The sequence below is a fragment of the Micromesistius poutassou genome (assembly GCF_964030765.1).
Source record: "Micromesistius poutassou genome assembly, chromosome: 11".
Taxonomy (NCBI): Eukaryota; Metazoa; Chordata; class Actinopteri; order Gadiformes; family Gadidae; genus Micromesistius; species Micromesistius poutassou.
The window spans coordinates 19,393,825-19,412,761 of NC_140281.1; the positions used below are offsets into that span (position 1 = coordinate 19,393,825).

The 18,937-nt window shown below is 45.4% G+C and overlaps 2 protein-coding genes across 2 annotated transcripts; both read right to left on the reverse strand.

Moving 5' to 3' along the window:
• Window positions 1–787: 787 nt before the first annotated feature.
• LOC311355140 (elongin-C-like) lies at window positions 788–5,860 on the reverse strand. The gene is made up of 5 exons (XM_084474869.1): window positions 5,792–5,860; window positions 2,946–3,074; window positions 2,319–2,344; window positions 1,885–2,028; window positions 788–1,274 (listed from the first exon to the last, which is right to left on the reverse strand). The coding sequence occupies exons 1-5, from the start codon at window positions 5,821–5,823 to the stop codon at window positions 1,084–1,086; spliced, it is 522 nt and encodes a 173-aa protein (XP_084330995.1). The 5' UTR covers window positions 5,824–5,860; the 3' UTR covers window positions 788–1,083.
• A 7,150-nt stretch (window positions 5,861–13,010) lies between these two features.
• LOC311355478 (junctophilin-1-like) lies at window positions 13,011–16,375 on the reverse strand (the record flags this gene model as incomplete). Its single annotated transcript, XM_084475232.1, has 4 exons — window positions 13,011–13,581; window positions 13,725–13,820; window positions 14,068–14,837; window positions 16,366–16,375. 3 exons carry the CDS (start codon window positions 16,373–16,375, stop codon window positions 13,740–13,742), a joined length of 861 nt encoding a protein of 286 aa, XP_084331358.1. The 3' UTR covers window positions 13,011–13,581; window positions 13,725–13,739.
• Window positions 16,376–18,937: the final 2,562 nt, after the last annotated feature.

Below are 18,937 nucleotides of genomic sequence, written 5' to 3' on the forward strand. Positions count from 1 at the left end.
AAATAAAGTATTTTACCAAATAAGAAAACATCAATACACCAAGTAGCACGAGGTTCTCGAATTTTATTCAATACAATTTCATGTGGAGTCGAAGCCCTGGAATTGTACCGTCAGAGTACAACGTCAGTGCATGTACTGTGTTACTGTGTTTTGAATGGAAGTCAATCAAGAATTATCAAGAATTATCTCCTGTCGTGAAAAAAATGATCTGAAATTATTGTTATGCAATGTCTGGTAAGGTAAATGCTGGTAGGCCTAGTTACAAGCATATTCAGAGCATAACAACTTCGAACATAATACCCAAGAAGAGCCCTTCCCACAGGCCAGCAATAAGTTTTAACATTTATATGAATGCATTTTCTTAACACTTGACCTAGTTAGTGTTGAAATACCAGATGAAGAAACATTTTATTTTGTTTCATTATTGGGTAGATATTCCATGCACTGGGACAACCAGATCAGTTTAATGTGCCATAAATGTGATTTTGAAACGAGCTCAACGTAAACACATTAAACTATTCCAGATTAATATTAATGTCAGTCCATTACACTTAGCCAACCTATATACATACCGCTATATAGCATTATGTTGACATTTATATCTCTATTTTTGCAATTACGAACAAAATGGCAAGTTTGTGTATCGATGAGTCAGTCCATAGAGGCATGTGTGGGGTTTCAGAATTCCAAGAAAATGTGTATGTAGGAGTCACAACGTCCAGTAGATATATCACGGTCGCAATAGCACCAAAGCACTAACCAGAAAAGGTTTTATTTGGAGACAAGATCAGATTAACCTTTAATAATCCCTGGAGGGAAATTCAGCAGGTGAGAAATTATGTATTTGGTGAAACCATTTTTCTTCATGTCACATTATGGGGCACAGACTGCGATCTCCATCCTTTACGTTTAAAACCAGAAACACATTTCTATCAATAAAATTCAGAAACCATTGAGTGCAAAAAGAAAATCTTTAAATTTCAGAGAAATACAGATCAATTGCGTATAGGTTGAACATTGCAAAACAAGTTAAATAGTCAAAAAAATCTAAAACTGTTTTAAGCAGCTACATTGTGTATCGTTCTAACAATCCAAAAAGTTTGCAGCCATGAGCAGTTCCAGTGCGATCTCTGGAGCGATGGGGAACTCTGGGATTTCCGTGGAGCTATTGGTGTAGCGGACCTTGTAGGTGAAATACATGCAGACCTTAGACAGCACATGGGAAGGGATCTCCCTGAAGTTCACTTCGTTGGTTTCATTCTCAGCAAATTGACCTGCATAGGAAGTGAAAATGAAAGTCATGAAGTTTAGTTTTCATACTTAAACCAACTGTTCCATCAACACTGCAGTTACAATGCTTACACAATATTATTTTTTTTAATACTATACAGCTAGTAGTAGTAAAGCAATTTAATCTATGACCAACACACTAACCATGGAAAAGCAACGTTGATACCAATAATATATATTCACACACATGTATTAAAAAAAACAATTATAATAGTGGGTATTACTACACAATGATCCATTGTAGGCTCGTCAAACAAGATTTGTTTTATGAAGTTTCAGAAGACAGAATAATATGCATGCTGTGGGCAAGGATGGCTGCAGTGGATGACATGCCCATCCAAGAGGCTATGACTCAATCAAATCAGCATCCATCCTCCTGCGGATTTAGGCCAGACGATTCTGAAGGCTCACTGCTGCAGTCCATCCTCAGACAAATATACAATCCTACTTCTATACCTTTGGTTATCAGACATGTAATGCACGATGGTTAGGAAACTTGTCTTCTCCCAAGTATTCTACACAGTTTTAGAATAGCAAGACATCGAAATACATTTTCAGAAAACACAGCTCACAAAAAACATTGGTTATCCTCACCTGGTCCACTCAACATAGCTTTGATGGTTCCGGATGTCAATGCGTGTTCTCTTTTTACAATAAATTCATGGCCATCAGAAGATATCAACTTCACATACATGGCATCTGGGCCTTCGCAGCCACCATAGGTTTTCTCTTCCCCATCTGTCAGACACAAGGAGAGTGTTGAGTGGCCTACAGGTCACATTACAACCACTCTGTATAGCAATAATGAAAGTTGCCCCCAATGGCAGACATTCAACCCTTCCCTGTCATGTTAATCTACTGTTTGCCAAGGTAGAATGGCAGGCACTTCCGAAGAATTACCCCCTGCTAAATGTCTGTGTGAAATATCCGCATAGTGGGAAAGGCCACAGTTTCCAATTAGGAAAACGAGGTTCATATGTAACAAACAGATTATTATAAAAAAATAATAAAGAATCATTGATCCTTACCCATTCTGTGCTGGCGCTCTGTGATCCTGCAAGAAGCAACAGAGACTGTAGTTTAGGGTGACTGGGTTTAACGTTTAGTGGAGATGGGAGACTATAGTTTAGTGGAGATGGGAGACTGTAGTTTAGTGGAGATGGGAGACTGTAGTTTAGTGGAGATGGGAGACTGTAGTTTAGTGGAGATGGGAGACTGTAGTTTCGTGGAGATGGGGTTTAACAGACTGTAGTTTAGTGGCGATGGGGTTTAGGTGAACGCACACCGGCCAGGCCTGCTAACGCGTCACGGTACAGCATGCCACCGGGGTACGGTCCCCACCAACATCCGAAATTCAAGGAACAAAACACCGCATAACCCCGATCCCTCCCCGGTGATACATGTCGGTGGCGGTGGTTATGTGCGCCGTGTCTCGGCGGCGGACCCCGGGTCACCGAAACAGAGTCCACCGCCGAACAGCCGCTGAGTCCGGGGCTAAAACTCCGGCGGCTAACGCCTACATTACTAAACACCGCGTTTTAAACGCCACCATCGCTCATTAGAGAATCGCTTTACAGTCACCATACACACACACGATGTTAAGAATGCACATCACTGACTCGGTGGCACTGTTGTTCGTTGTGTATGTTTCTTACCACACTACAGGAGATGGTGGAGTAATGTGTCGGTGGTCACGGCTAACGTTAGCAGCGAAGCTACACCCACCCGGAAGTAATCTGGTATAAACAGCTGCGCTCCTCGAGTGGTTCCTGCGGGCCCGCCTCCTGCCGATTAAATGACTTATAGGGTTGCCAGATTGGGCCAAATTCAGATTCAGATTCAGAATTACTTTTATTACATTCTTATTGTACAAGTAGACAAGAGTACAATTCTTTTACTAAGTACCTCAACACACACACACACACACACACACACACACACACACACACACACACACACACACACACACACACAGCAGCAACAATACAATATAAAGTAAATAGATATTTAAAAAAAAATGAAATAAGTTAAAATAAGTAACAAATATAAGTACAAATATGTATACAATAAGTAACAGAAATGTAAATAGAATGTAAAGTGATCAAGTGGTAGTGGTACCAGCCACTGTGGTAGCAGAGGAATTGGGCCAGATTCCCCGCCCAATCTGGCAACACTGATGACCTGGCCCGTCTGACCACCTTTCCATTACATCGTAAAAATGTATCGTTTACCAAGGTACATGGAAAATAATTAATCATGAAAAAATTCCCACTATATCGATGTTTAAAAAGGGACATAATTTACCCAAATCATCGCTGGCATAAAAACCTATGACGATTATGCCGTAGCAGTTGGATGTGGATATCCATGTCCTACAGGCTGCAGCCAGACATATTGGGTCTGACTGCTTGTATACTAAGTTGATTATCGATGATCTACTACTCCGATCTACTGCACGCCATACACTGGATTAACCTATATAAATTAATTATAATGTGACTAGTATGAATATCCAAGGTTAATAAGCTAAGGTGACAAAGCGACCCGTTTCCAGCAGGTGGCGACGTTGTGTTAGATTATGTTCCACTCCGTCTGTAGGTTTGATAAACACGGACAGGTGCTGATTGAACGTGACATACAGTAGATCATTTACTGTTCCATAACACACACACACACACACACACACACACACACACACACACACACACACACACACACACACACACACTGAAGCTCTATATAAATTGTCATTATGGTGCAAACATTGATATTTCTCAAGGTATTTTCTTTTAGTGATTTGTGCCTTTATCTAACAATGGTGTAATGACGGTCTTGGCAGAAATAAAATACAATATTCATTAGTGTGTTGTCATTAGTTTATAAACCTCATGGTTGGTGTTATCTTAGAATGAGCCCCTATATCTCCGTAGCGGGTTCTCTGCCACCGGGCCCCCCATGGTGCACTGCTATATTTCTACAGTTGCCCAGAATGGACAAATGGCTCTGGAGAGAACATAGCTATCTAACATGTAAAATATGACCTATAGATTTACAAACGTAATAGTCATTTATAGATCTATTAAGGAACCATATCACTTGACACTTGCTTACCCAACACTGTTGTCGACGATGACCTAATTTTGGAAGTAACTACTGGCACCTCACAGGCCAGTACATAGCGGCCATCATAGCTTCTCCTACGTCGTTTTATACAGAGGGAGGAGGGGAGGGGAGTGGGGGTGGGGGAGGGTATTCAGTTGGTTGCAATCTGCAACCCTGCCGCTAGATGGCACTGAATCCTACACACTGCCCCTTTAAGAACACGTGTCACCAGAGGTCACAGAGGTCCCTCCTGTGTTATAGGAGAAGAGGTGTGTGACACAGATCACTGGTGTCCAACCTTTAACTGTGTGCCAGAGTGCCCCCTCTATACACCACTCTTCCTGAAAGAGGCCATTGCCAGACGGAAACATTGGAAAGAAAATCCCTGCGATGCTCCGCACTGTGTTTATTTCAAACACGATTAACACAAAACATGGAAAACATTACCATGGAAAACATATTATGGAATGCACAGAATAACAGTATTTTTTTAAATTATAACAAGCCCTAATACTATATTTACTGAACAATATTTATATTATATTTATTTTCATTGACCTCTATCATTTTCTTCTATCTTTGCAAATGTGTCTCGTTCGAGATTAAAATCCCATGTACCGCCTGCAGTACCCACGCGTACCACCAGTGGTACCACGGGTCGAGAAACACCGACACGGAATCGCAGAGAGAGAGAGGGCAGTCAGAGTCATGTTCAGAATGTGACTTTGCCCTCAACCTCGCTGAAGCTCTTTTATACCGGCAAAACTGATGACCGCCGAAACATGAAGACCCTCAAATGGAGGCAAGCAGTTATCTGAGCCCGGGCGTTCATTCAATCAGGGAACCCCCTGTGCCTGTAACCTGTGCTGCGCCATGACCCTGAGATTCTGTCCCTGGACACTGAAGACAGCAAGGAACTCCCCCCCCCCCCCCCCCCCCCCCACACACACACACATTTTATACCTCCCATTTCAGTTGATATTGTACACAATGGGGGGCCTAATGAGCGGTCCAAAAGGTGTAAGGGGATATGATCTCACGACCTGCTCGGCACAGTCGGTCCCCTTTGATACTGCTGTTGGAGTGATAACAACTTTACCAGAGCTTTGACGCTGTGTTCCAGAATGTTCTTGTGCACCCTGACCCCCTCCTGCCCCCTATTCCCCCCCCCTCCCTCCCCCCCTCCGCCCGTTTTTTTTTTTTTACTGTGACCAGGAAGAGAAACAAATCATTTGATATCTCTTTCTCACTCTCTCTCTCTCTCTCCCCTCCACCCCCCCCCCCCCCCCCCACCAGCCACCAGCCACACACACACACACGCACATAAACACACAGACACACACATAGACACACAAACACACAGACACACACAGACACATAGCATAAAACATTCACTGACCTTTCAGACCCCGTTACACCATTAGTGGCCATGATCACAGAAAGCGGCTGGTAGCGGCAGCAGCTTTGATGTCCCTCAGATGTGACCCACCCTGCCGCAGCTGCTACCAACTCTATTTTGGGGGGCGTCTCACACACACACACACACACACACACGCACGCACACGCAGACATGCAGGCACGCACACACACGCATGCACGTATGCACAGACACGCATGCACGCACACACACGCACGCACGCACGCACACACACACACACACACACACACACACACACACACACACACACACAATATCCCACAATCACTGCACTAAGTTCACAGCTACTTGGCCATGCTCCTGTATACGTTGAGATGTTTGCGATGTTCCTCTCCATACGCCTCGCTCCAGCTCGCTCCGTGTGTGGTTAGTGACTGTCCTAGTGAAGTGAAACGGGAACTAAGTGGTAGTTAATGAGTTATAAGACAAGGTCGATAAGTTACTTTTGACTTTTAATTCAACCAAAATGTGTACGGCCTGTCCACTCTCCACTTCAGCAGATACAAATTGATAATAAAAAAAAAAGTCACACACGTTAAAGGTACCATTAAAAATAATAGATTGGAATTAAATTGTCAAATTTCAAAATGTAAGATCATGTATTTGGGTGTACACATGAAGCACTGAATCTGGGGCTCATGTACTGGTCAGAAAGCCGGGTGCATTTTCAAGTGATTCAATCGCATTGGGGTCAATATGTCACTACTTACGATTGTCTATGCACAGTACAATGGTTTTGACAGGGGAGTCTTGAATGAAACCAGGTCAGAAATTTCCGCCATGACTAAGAGAGCGATGTGGAGGAATGTCTTTGGGGATCTTTCCTCCGCCAGGGAGGAAAAGTCTTTGTTGCAACACATTCAAGGGTAGCATCCTTATCGCCCCTGGCAAAACACAAGCTGTCCTATTTTCTGTAGAGGTCTGGAAAGTGGAATGACAAGGAAAGTTTCCAGATTGGTGTATTAGTTTACCCACACAATAGTATATCATGCAATACAAACGCTAGCATATTGATCAGATAATGTGAACACTGTGTCATAACAAGCAGTCCCATTGGGTTGTGTACTTTCCCAGGGTTTGGTAACATATTGATGGATTATTGGTCTACACAGGAACCCTCCAGAAATATAGAAATATTAAAATGAATGATTTGTAACAGGGAAGGGGTGGGAGGGAACATAAGCATTTTGTGTTGTGTTGTGTTTTAGACCATTATATACATTGTACATTTTATGTGATTTGCTAACTAAAAACCTATATATATATATATATATATATATATAATGATATGGAAAAAGATAAGGGAAATTAATCTGCTGTTCAGCCTGTGATGCTTCTCCTCTGTCATATGAATATCACATATGAATATTATTGTTCATAACCATTCCTTAAATATGCGCAAAGAACCTTCATATTTATGATAATGTGTGCGTTAAACAACTGGTTTTATTGGGTATCTACTTGTATTTCAAGTCGTGTGTTTTATAAGAATGGAAGAAATTCATGAACAATCTGCTGTACATGAACCATCAGTTCCTGCTTCCACGTCCCCAGGTAGAGGTGTGTGACGACGGGCCAAGTAGAGCAGGCAAGGTGCCCCCTTCTCCGGAAACGTCCTCCAGCACGGCTCCTCTCTGCGGGATCCCCAGGCGTTCCCAGAACAACCGGCCAAACGTCAGGGTCGGAGTCAGTATCTGTTGCAAAGGTCCACCCTACACCTATATCCAATGGGACCCTCCTGCCAGGAGGTGAATCCCCCGGAAGGGGTCACCAACTGCAGCCTTCAACACTCATTGAGTCTGCACATCATCGACTGGATCTCCTTCACCCCAGACCAGTTCACCTTGGGTGACCCCACCAGTAGCTGCCGGCTCCGGGCCACTATAGCAGTGAAGATCTCACAAACTCACAAGCCCATCTGTCTGGTCAGGTCAAGGCCGTGCTCCAGGAAAAGATATATGTGATATGTAAAAGCTTATTTTAGCCGGTGATAGACATTTGATTTACCAAAAATGTGTTTGGGTAAATATTGTTTGGCAAAGGAAGTGATGCTAAGCTAAGTTAGCTATGCTCGGCATTGAAAACGGATCTCCCCAATAGTGATGTCTGAGCAACAGTTCTGAAAACGTAGCGACACTGATATCCCTTCTGCTGCTTACATGCCTTAATCCAATTTTAGAAGTTCTAGCAAACAGTCTTTTGCTTTGGAAATAGAGGGCTCAGTCACATAGGGGGGAGTTTAATAAATGCCCTCTTCCAAGTGGTATGGCCATTGGCCCTAACGAAAAGAAAGGGTGATGTCAGTTATTTTATGCCAAGTTGATTCATTCTTCTAATACTAATTCTAATTCTAATTCTTCTAATTCATTGTCACACGGTCCATGCTACACGCCACCTAGGAGGCAACCACACTCCACCTAGATGGTGTTCCTTGGCCTCCTCTATCACCAGGACACAGGGTGGTGATGTTGGAACCGGTTTATTGCCGAGGTTGAGTAGCCGGGCTATTGCCAGACTTGGGGAGGCTGCTGTCATTTTCTTCAGCACAAGAGGCGTGATCAACAGGCCTAGTTCAAATGACTCGATGTGCAATTAGCTGCTGGCCGTCGCGTCCCTGTCGTCATTGTGTTAAACCAGCCAGTAGCGTCCCAGGGGGAAAAGCCAGCTTGGTGATTGGCTCCCGCAAAAGCGTATCGGAAGCAGAAAGAAATGCATCGCTCCTCTCCAGACCCTGCTGCAGGGCGAGTTCAAATCGCCCGCAGAACAGGCTGGGGGTACCCAGTCCCACAGTTGAGTATGATGATACAGGGCTGAATGTGTAGCGTGTGTGGTGATGGCGTGTTTCACTGATGAGTCAATACACAACAGGTGTGCAGCCTCACCCAGCACTAGAGTCAGTCTGACTCGGACCAGGTGATGCTGCTTAAACTGGCCATCAACCACACACACACTCCACATTCATGCTTGAGGACGTTCTTCACACTCAAATTCTTTATTTATTATTACTTATTCTTATTCTTAATAAGTGGAGACAAGGTGACTAACATTTCTCTTTCTCCTGTATATCAAAGATTACACTTGAACCTTGAAGTGAGCTCCATGTTCCAAACCAATACAGTTCAGAATCCCGTTGAAAATGTGTAACAGATCAGTCAGAAGATAAGCGGCCTCGTTCCAGTGTTTGTACTGTCAATCCAAACCCGGGGTCTAGTGTTCTGAGTGTACCACGAGGAGCGCTGACCACGCCACCGGGCAGGTGCTGCCGCTGCTGAAACCGTACACTAATCCCCGTCCCTGATCAGCAGTGGAAACAGTACTACAACCCCCACCCCCCTCCCCTCCCCGCCTCCCCTCGGAGAAAACAACACCCACCGCTGCACTACAACCGCCAGGCTGGGCTGACAAAGAAGTGACTTTGATTTCATGGCAACGCCACATCACCCCCTGGAAGCCATTACGGAAAGGTCATTTCAAGGAGCAGGAAGTGTGTGTTTGTTCAAGTCAATTCAAAGAACTTTATTCTTTTCATTCCGTTAGGAACTTCACATGTGGAGGAGAAGCAGGGTGTGTCCATACCCAACGGTACATACAATAAACAAACACACGGGCACACGCACGCACACACACACACACACACACACACACACACCATCAGCCCACATTAGACATATGGCAGATAAAAAGTCTTTGCTAAGCCTAGTAAATAAATAGTAAATAGTACCTCCATAGTGGAGGAGCAATAAATAAATAGTTTGTGTGTGCATGTGTGTGCGTGTGTGTGTAGTAGGTGTGTTTGTGTGTGTGTGTCACACACAAACACACAGAGATATTTTAGATACATTGGTTGCAAGGTGAGAGGCTGTTAATGGGGAATGTTCGTGGCATCGGCGAGAAGAACATAGACGCCATGTATCTATAGGTGGGAACCAGCATGAAAGAAGGCGACCGATAGATTTAACCCTTTCAGAGTCATGTGAGATAGATTCCCCTGGCCGTCCCACAACAGTTGAGGCCGCACTCACACGAGGCCATCTGTACCGTGCCCGAGTACGTTTGCCCCCTAAAGTCTAGACCGTTTGGCTAGTGTGAGCACGCCATCCGTACTCAAGCACAGTTCACTTCCGTGGCCTCAGTACACTCCGGAGAGGTGTGCTCCGGCCACGGTACGGATGCTAATGAGCCGACACACGCACACGCACGGACACGCAACCTATATGTACAAGAGGCAACCGTACTCAGGCCCAGTTGAGGTTGCCTAGTGTGAGCACAGGCCAGCGGCACAGTGGCGGGGGGGGGGCAATTGTACTTGAGTACGGTACAGGTACTAGTGTAAGTGCGCCCTTAGTGAGGTCCCAGAGCTCGGACTTTGACTGGAGATTAAGACAGAAACATGTATCCGCATGCATATAAATGTATTTGTATGGAATTGTGATACAATAGTATAATTTCACCTAATGTGCATTGGTATTTACTTGGTCGATTATCAACTTTTGTAGTTTGTAGTTTTGAGTCGAGTATCAGAAGAATTCACAATCTGTGAGTTCATTTTGTACAACAAATGGAAATCCATTTGATCATACTACCATGAATTATGTAGAATCATGTGGTAGTGCGCTGGGAGAAGAAGTAGTAAAAGGAAAATGGAGGCACAAAAATCATATCGTTTTACAAGGCATAACATCTTTATTGTTATCCACAGAAATTCATCTCCAAAGACTTTGCTCAAATCGATGGGGTAACATGAACCTTGAGATATCAAAAGCTCGGCACAGTTCCATCTCTTCTTGTAAAATATTCATACAAGTACACCCGCTTTTCAAATCCTCAATGGTAGGTACATTACGACCAACTAGAAATATTTTTTTAATCTGCCAAATCTTCTTAGCATATGTGCATTACAATACCAATTACAAATAAATTATGTTTCTTGTCAAAATACAGGTGTGCAAATCGTTAGAAAAATACCAACTCATAGCAGATTCCAGACTGTGCTCCGTAAAAATCCTTACAAATAGTATATAATCTATATATAAATGTTTCCAACATGCAATGCTGCATTAAAAAATCCTCATAAACAGGTTTTTTAGTTTTTCAGTCCCTCGAGTCTTACAGTCTTTGTGTTCATAAAACAGAGAAAGCAAATCAAAGAGGGAGTGACATCAAAGAAGAAGTGAAAACTGACAGAAGGGTCAAAAAACTGTAAATGACGTTGTATATATCATACACACACACACACACGCAAAAACACACACAGACACAGTGGCTTATCAAATCTCGTTCTCCCATTGTGATCTGCCACTGAGAATATGCGAATCCTTTTGTCCAGGGTTTAATTGTGAATTGATTGATTGATTGATATATTGATGATGACGAAGGGAGTCGTTTCAAAGTCAATCCCGGTTTGTTTTGGTAGTAAATCTACCCGGCTAGAAAGAAAAAGCGATTGAATAAAGTGTGCTGCTTACAAATAATCACAATTTGTGAAACAGATTCAACGTGAAGTCACATTCCACAGTGGTACAACAGAAACTAAAAACATCGCCATTAAAACCCAAGATGACCCAAATAAACACGGATCTATTAATCATACCATGAATAATAATTATAAAAAAGTATTTGCTGTGGTGATACTAAATATCTGAATTAAATAAATATTTCACTTTTCAACTAAAAGAAACCAAATACTTCACTTGCAACGACGACATCAAACAATACGACTGAAGTGGCAAGTTCAAAAGTATGACTGGGATGACACAGCAACAGTCAGTGAATAACCCCCCCTCCCTCCACGACAACAGTAATAATTAAGACAAGGACGCCGTCACTTATGAGGTTCTTCCTCTTTAGCCCTACCATCCTCCTCCTCCTCATCTGGTTCTGAGGTAAACAGCAATACTGTTAAAGACTTTAAAAAGGCCTCTCTCCCCAACACCTCATATGCCACATTCTCCATTGGCCTTAAAACCCTGAATAAAATGTCAAATAATGAGATCTTCTATTAAGGACACGTGTCACTCCATTCTCACGAGCATGCAGGTGGAGATATACCCTACGAAAGCGTTTGTTTGTTTGCTTGAACAGCGTATTGGCTCTTCACAGCTTAAAGGTTACAGACTACGCTAACATTGGAAGCAGAGAGGAGGAGGGTGAGAGAATGAAAATGACATTTCATGCAAATTAGTCTTCCAGCAAGTTGTAAAATTAGGTTTTTCTTCATTCAGATTTTTTCAAATAAATAATGCGTTTGAAAATACATTTGCCACTTTTCTTTTTGGCAGAGCCAGCCAGGCTGAATAGGTTTCAACCCTGATTCGCAAACACCAGCTGTCAATCAACGCTCTTTATCCAATCAAGTCAGTTACAATCACGCTCTTTGAATGCAGTATGAAAAAATAAATGAGACATAATATTTTTTTATACAATGGTACAACAAACTGCCATTTGGCGTTGTATACGATAAACCTTAAAAAAATAAAACATATTGCACTTTTTAAATATTAATATGCAACTATTGACTTACACCCATATTCTAGAAATGAAATAAATCAGTTGCTCCCGTTTTTACCAAACGTGAACTAATTTATTGATCATTTTTTACCTTTTTTACCTTTTTATCTGCACGTCAATTCCTGCAGATAACCAACATTCAGCGAACAACAATGAAAGAATAAGCCAACACATAAAATACACAGACATGTTTTTTTATCAACAAACCAAAACCGAAAACAGACAAGACAAACTGACAACGCGCCAAAAAGCAAACTGCTGTGCGAGAGGGCGGGACCGGACTGTACCATCCTGGGTTACAGGAGGGGGGGGGGGGGGGGGGGGGGGAGGAGGAGGTGGAAGAAAGCGGCAGTGAATTTAAAGAAGCACAAACAACATAGTAGGGTCACACAAACACACACATACACACACACACACACACACACACACACACACACACAGTCGCACGTGCACACACACACACACACACACACACACACACTGAATAAGACTGGCCAGCGATCGCGCTAGCACCTCACTACCCCTAGCCGCGCTCAGCCGTGTCCAGTTTCCTGTGGTGAGACTCGGAGCGCCAGAGCGCTGTGACAGCAGCGCCATTCCCCCCCCCCCCCCCCCCCTTACCCAACCCCCCCCCCCAACAGCCCCCACCCCCATCCACCCCACCCTCCCCGACCTCACCCCAATCAAAACGTCAGATGGCAAAATAGAAAGGCAGCTGTTCTCTCCTGTCATGCAAAAGTGCATCTCCACGCACACAAACTTCTCCAGCGAAAAAGTCGGGCCCCGCCCAGCGCTCTCTGTGCCAGGGCAGTGGGAGAGTGGGGGGCCCCGGGGGCCCCGGGGGGGAGAGGGCGTGATGCACAGACCAGTGCTTTGGTCAGCACACTCTGAGGGCTTCAATTACCTTTGCTTTTTTTTTTCCTTCCTGACGGCATTTGTAGGATTGCGTCTGTATACTCCCTCGCTCTCTCTATATCTATTCTGTTCCTCCCTTCAGCGTGTCTTCATCCTGGCCCGAAGGAGAGATAAATCACTGTTGGGGGGTGGTGGGGGTAGGGGGGAGGGGGGAGGATGGGGGGGCCCGTGACAGGGTGGTGGTAGAGATGGCTTTCTCCTGGTTTTCCGATCTTCAGCGGTCCTCACTGAGTCCTAGATGCCTTTGGTGCCCAGAGTCCGACTCCTGGCGCCGTTTTCCGATTTTTCAAAGGCGTGCGACGCATCTTGCCCCGGTTGTCATGGTTTCGCTGAAACACAAATATATACATTTTTTTGGGGGGCGGGGGGGGGGTTTTAAATACATCAGAATCTACGTAAACGCATAAAAACATCCAAAAACCTTGTCATAATGCGCGCTCCACTGATGCTATCGTGAAGCCGACGGACATACCTGAGGTACGCATCATCATGTCAGGAAATGGACAAATACTATCGCCAGGCCGATGTTCAACAGCATCACCATGGCAACAAGGACGGAGTTGGGACCCTGCAGATGGAGCGACATTATGTTCAGACCCGAGGACATCGGATCACGGCCCCTAACGTTAAGCTGAAAACGTCTCGCTCACAAAGCAGCCCATCGAATAATAACAGCATCCCTTTTTTTTCTCTCCTCCGCTCCTCCTACTCATCACTCAATGCCTGCACTGCTTATAGCGGCAGATACTCATCCGACACAGGGCATCCTCTCTCCCGCGCGGCTCCCGTGGAGACGTCGTCGGCGTGCAACTCACCGTCTCCTCCGTCAGCGCGTCCGCGATCTCCATGCTGGCTTTCTTAGCGTCTGCAAGGCTTCTTGGCTTGAGGGAATCCTGCTTCCTGAGTTTGCCGTCGCCCTTGCTCCCCGGTTGGGAGGGCGGCCGGGGGGCGGCGGCGCTGGAGGACTTGGGCGCGGGCGGCATGCGGGCGAGGGCCATCTCGACGGACTCCTCCTCGTAGTCCTCCTCCCGCTCCGGGGGGGGCAGGGCCCGCATGGGCGACTTGACGTAGTAGCTGTGGTACTCGGTGTGGAGCTGCCCGTTGACCGGGACCCCGGGGGCGGGGGCGGCGGCGGCGGCGGGGGCCTGGGGCTCCGGGGCCTTGGGGGGCTTGGGCGGGGCCTGCTCCTGTCGCGGAGGGGGAGGAGCGACGGCAGGTGCGGGGCCCGGGGGCGGAGCTCTGGGCGGGTCGGTGGCAGTCGGCCGCTCCTCTCTACTTGACTTTTTGCTGGGGCGTTCATCCTTGCTAATCTTGCGACTTGGCTTCTCTTCCTTGCTTGGCTTGCGGGACGTCTTCTCTTCCTTGCTGCTTCTGTGGCCGGTGCTGTTGGCCAGCTGCTGGCCCTTCTTCTTACTGCTGTGGGGCGAGGGCGGGCTGCCGCCGCTGGGGCTGACCACCGGAGAGTGTGGGGGGGTGGTGCCCTTGCGGTAGAAGTGGGGGGAATCTTTCTTTTCCTTGATCTCGACCGGTACTTCCTTTATCTCCATGGGGGGCTCCATGCCCTGCTGCTTGATGTAGTCGGGCCCTGGAGAGGGAGCGGAAAGACACAACAACGCGTTAGCATCACTGTAAAGCGTACGGTTACGTGTTTCATATTCCAGAAATGAGAAAATTGCAATCCAGCGTATCCAGGAGATGACGGACATTCAAATGAATTACCGCAAATATCCCTTCCTACGCACAAGTGTTTTAACTTTGCACAAATACACAAAATGTGTGTATTAAAATGTATTTAATGCATGACAGAGGGGAGGAATAAAAGGCAGAGAGAGAGAGAGAGAGAGAGACAGAGCGAGAAAGAGAGAGAGAGAGAGACACACACACAGAGAGACAGAGAGAGAAAGACAGAGACAGAGAGATAGAGAGAGAGAGGGACGGAGAGAGAGACAGAGAGAGAGAGAGAGAGAGAGAGAGAGAGAGAGAGACAAAGAGAGAGAGAAAGAGCGACAGAGAGACAGAGGGACACAGAGAGAGAGAGACAGAGACAGATAGAGAGACAGAGAGCGAGGCATTTAAAGAGTGCATACATCTTTGCTACGCAGGACCCAGCCATCACTCAAACCCCACATTATATGAGTGTCACATGCGTGGCCCAGCGATGACACACGCGATTATCAAACCCTTGAACCGCTGCCAATTCTGTTCTGTAATCTGTGTCCAGCCCCAGTCCAAGAACCCAGATTAGTAGGACAGAGCTCTCGATCTGTCCCCAGCCCTGACTGACAGCATAATTCAGCTGGAAACTCGATTTTAAAACTGCATCCATAACCGCTATACATTTATAGTGTTGGTGTGTCTGTAAAGGATGGCTGTAATGTCTGAGAACACCCCTGACCCTAAGAGAGAATCAGCATTTGTAGGAGGTGAATAGACTATATACTCTACATTCTTTTATTTCTGTGATTTTACATTTTTGCACTTCAACTGTTGTGGTTGTGGATTTGGTTTCGGATTGCATTTACTAGCTTTAAGGAAAATATCTGAAGGAGGCTTCAGAGATAGAAAAAAGATACAGAGTTTGGAGAGGCAACTGGGCCAATCCTAAAGGGGAATGCATTATTAGTATTTACAAATGAACAGCCGTTATATATATATTATTAGTTATATAAATCATGAACAAAATGGTCATCTTCTCATGGCCGCCGTTTCGTTAAAATAACTTCTTTAGAGCTGCTATGTGTTGAATTTTGTATTGTATTAAATAAAGCTGAGAGAGGCTACATCTGATTTAGCATTTGAAGAACAAACAACACAACAACCAATCCTTTATTCTGTGTCTGAATTAAAATGCATTAGATACTATACCCTCTGATTGTGTCTTTGTGGGTGACAGTGGGAGTGAGTGTTTTTCTGCCACTTGGGCTGAATTAGACAGTGCCAGCATGACTCAGAGGGGAGACAATGGGATAACATAGGGAGCTATTGTTTGAGTCACATGACACCATCAGAGGCAGAGCGACTCCCTGCTCGATCGGAGAGGGACGTTTTTAAATCACTCATACAATCCTGCATCTCCAAGAGGAACCACAGGGGTCACAAAGGATCAAGGTTACAAGCTGCCATTCTGGTTGCACGGATGGATGTCACCTTTGTAGCATCGCAGTGCATTCTGGGATTTAAGTTGAATGACAAGATTCCCACTTCTCCGGGAAAAAATCAAGTGGGAAGAGGGTAACGTGTTTCTCCAATCCCGAACCTGCGTACGACGGCAAAGGAGGTGTGTGGGGGGGGGGGGGGGGGGTTGTGGCTGAGGTGGGAGCCCGTAATCAAGAAATCTTTTCGGACACACCACACCACAAGCCAAAACTATTTCCCCCGGCTGAAGGAGTATGTGCAATTAATTTCGTAGCGGCCACAGTCAGTAAGAGCCGCTACAAAGAGGGGAGAGATGCTCGAACAACTGTGGGGGATTAAAGTATCTGCTGAGGGTGATTTCACACCATAACTCGATAAGAGTCGGGGGCTCCGCGTGAGGCTAGTGTCATCAGATTGGTTCTGTTTACAGACAGATTCCATCTCGGCATGCCAGACATTTCATTAATGGTTGTCTACACACTGCCGACTGGAACACAATCAAGAATAATAGCAATTAAAGGACGATTACGTAACAACATAGCACAGTGACCCTCCTGGATCTGGCGATGTGCTGGGTGTAAAAAAAGCCCTCATTGAAATATTGAGTTACAACATCTCAACGGATTTGCTATAAAGTGGAAGACACCCGATTCGATATCGAAACACTCTGACTATCAAACATTAGGCGTATAAACCGCTAGGTCTCTCCGCGTGTACATAATAAACAGACACCATTAACACCCCCCCCCCCCCCCCCCCCCCTCCGTCCGAAATGCTGACCGTTTCAATTCAGATCAAGTTTTCTACGACATCAAACATCGAAATAGACCTGAAACATAAACTCGACTGAGCGATGTTTGTTTGCGTACGAGGGCGAAGCGTTCGGGAACGCTGCGAGACTCAGCGGTTATTGGCGCCGTTCTGCAGTCTCCGTTACCAAGATGGCGGGGACCGGCGCGGCGTTTCCACCGTTGAACCGTTGAGCCACGGAGCTAATTCTGTAGGCCTCCAAAGAGGGTCAGCGAAATAGGCCACGTATCAGAAGTGGACCCAGAATAACCGACTGGCCGCACTAAATCAGCAGAAACACACGCTTTGCTAAATAGGTTGGTTAGGAGGGGGTGGGGGGTGGGGGGGGGGGTCGGTGGTCGAACTATATTTGAATACTTGGGTTCGATTTCAGCCGCTCCTCCTCAGCCCATCTGCATGTGGTTTATGATTTACCCCACATGTATCTGACGTACGAAGTAATGAATCAAACTCAAAGCAGGACTAACTCTACTTAAATAACAATAGCTATTCTCGGTTGCTTATTTTGTTACCATAAACGATCATAAAAGAAGCACAGTTAACAGCTAATGACTGAAACCAAGTCAAAACAGCAGATGTTAAGAGGATTCTGTCGGTTTGTTGCTATGGTAACGCCCCACAGCACCAAACTAGGCAACTCCAACATTGTTTTTTTTAAATTTAAATCTTCCCAGCCCTTTTAGTTTTATTAAAGCTATATTGGAATAGGAGGCAGTGACTGTGTACATGTGGTGTCTTTGGGGGGTCGAAGAGGAGAGCTCCGCATACGGTGCTTTACGTTCGCTTAACCTGCCCTGTCATTCTCCATTACCTCATCGCTATCGTCCTGGCAACGCGTATACCATGACACGCTTTTGTTTTAAGCTACAGATGCCAGCTATATTCATGTTAATCCACAGCACATTTCACGCACCATTGCACACTTAACATAACACACACATGCACACACTCATACACACACACACACACACACACACACACACACACGCGCACAGAGAAGACGCGATTGGCTGGGTGTTTAAGCCCGACCACCCCATGTGACCTTAATTTGAGACAAAGAACAAGTTAACAAGAACCAAGACTCACAGAGTGTATGTGAGTGACTAGGGTGGGGGTGGGGGTGGGGGGTGGGGTAGCTGGGACGGTAGGGGTCAGAAGTTGAGTACAGTATGTGCATCTATCACATCTGTTGCCGTTGAGCATTAGACTTGCCTCCACTGTAGTCAAACTGTAGATTTAACCCTCTCACCCTGGCTACATTTAACCTTCTAACCCTATTTAGCTATGCTTGCAGCTACCACAGTCTGCTACAGGGCAGTGACAGTATGAACTCAAAGAAACATAAGGCATGCATTACGTGCCATCCAAATTTGACTGTACATATCGTTCTGGCGTTGGCATTTAATTGGTGAGCCCTGGCGGTGCTATCGGTGCGTTCTGAATCACAGCAGACCCAAGTCAAGCAGAGACAGAGTTGTACAGTACCTGAGGCAAACTGTTGGCATATACTACATCTATGTAACTCCTCTGACTGATTCAATATGATTGGGTCTTCGATAGGATGCGTTTCACAACACGGTCAGGTGTCTTAATGCAACTCATTTTCTTGTTCATATATATTTTTTGCCAACATAATATTGTCAGATTTAAAACATGCCATGATGAACTGTTCTCTTAGTTTTTTGTTGTCATGTTCCAGGCTCTCCTTGGATATATTTGAGAGACATGACTCAATTAGTA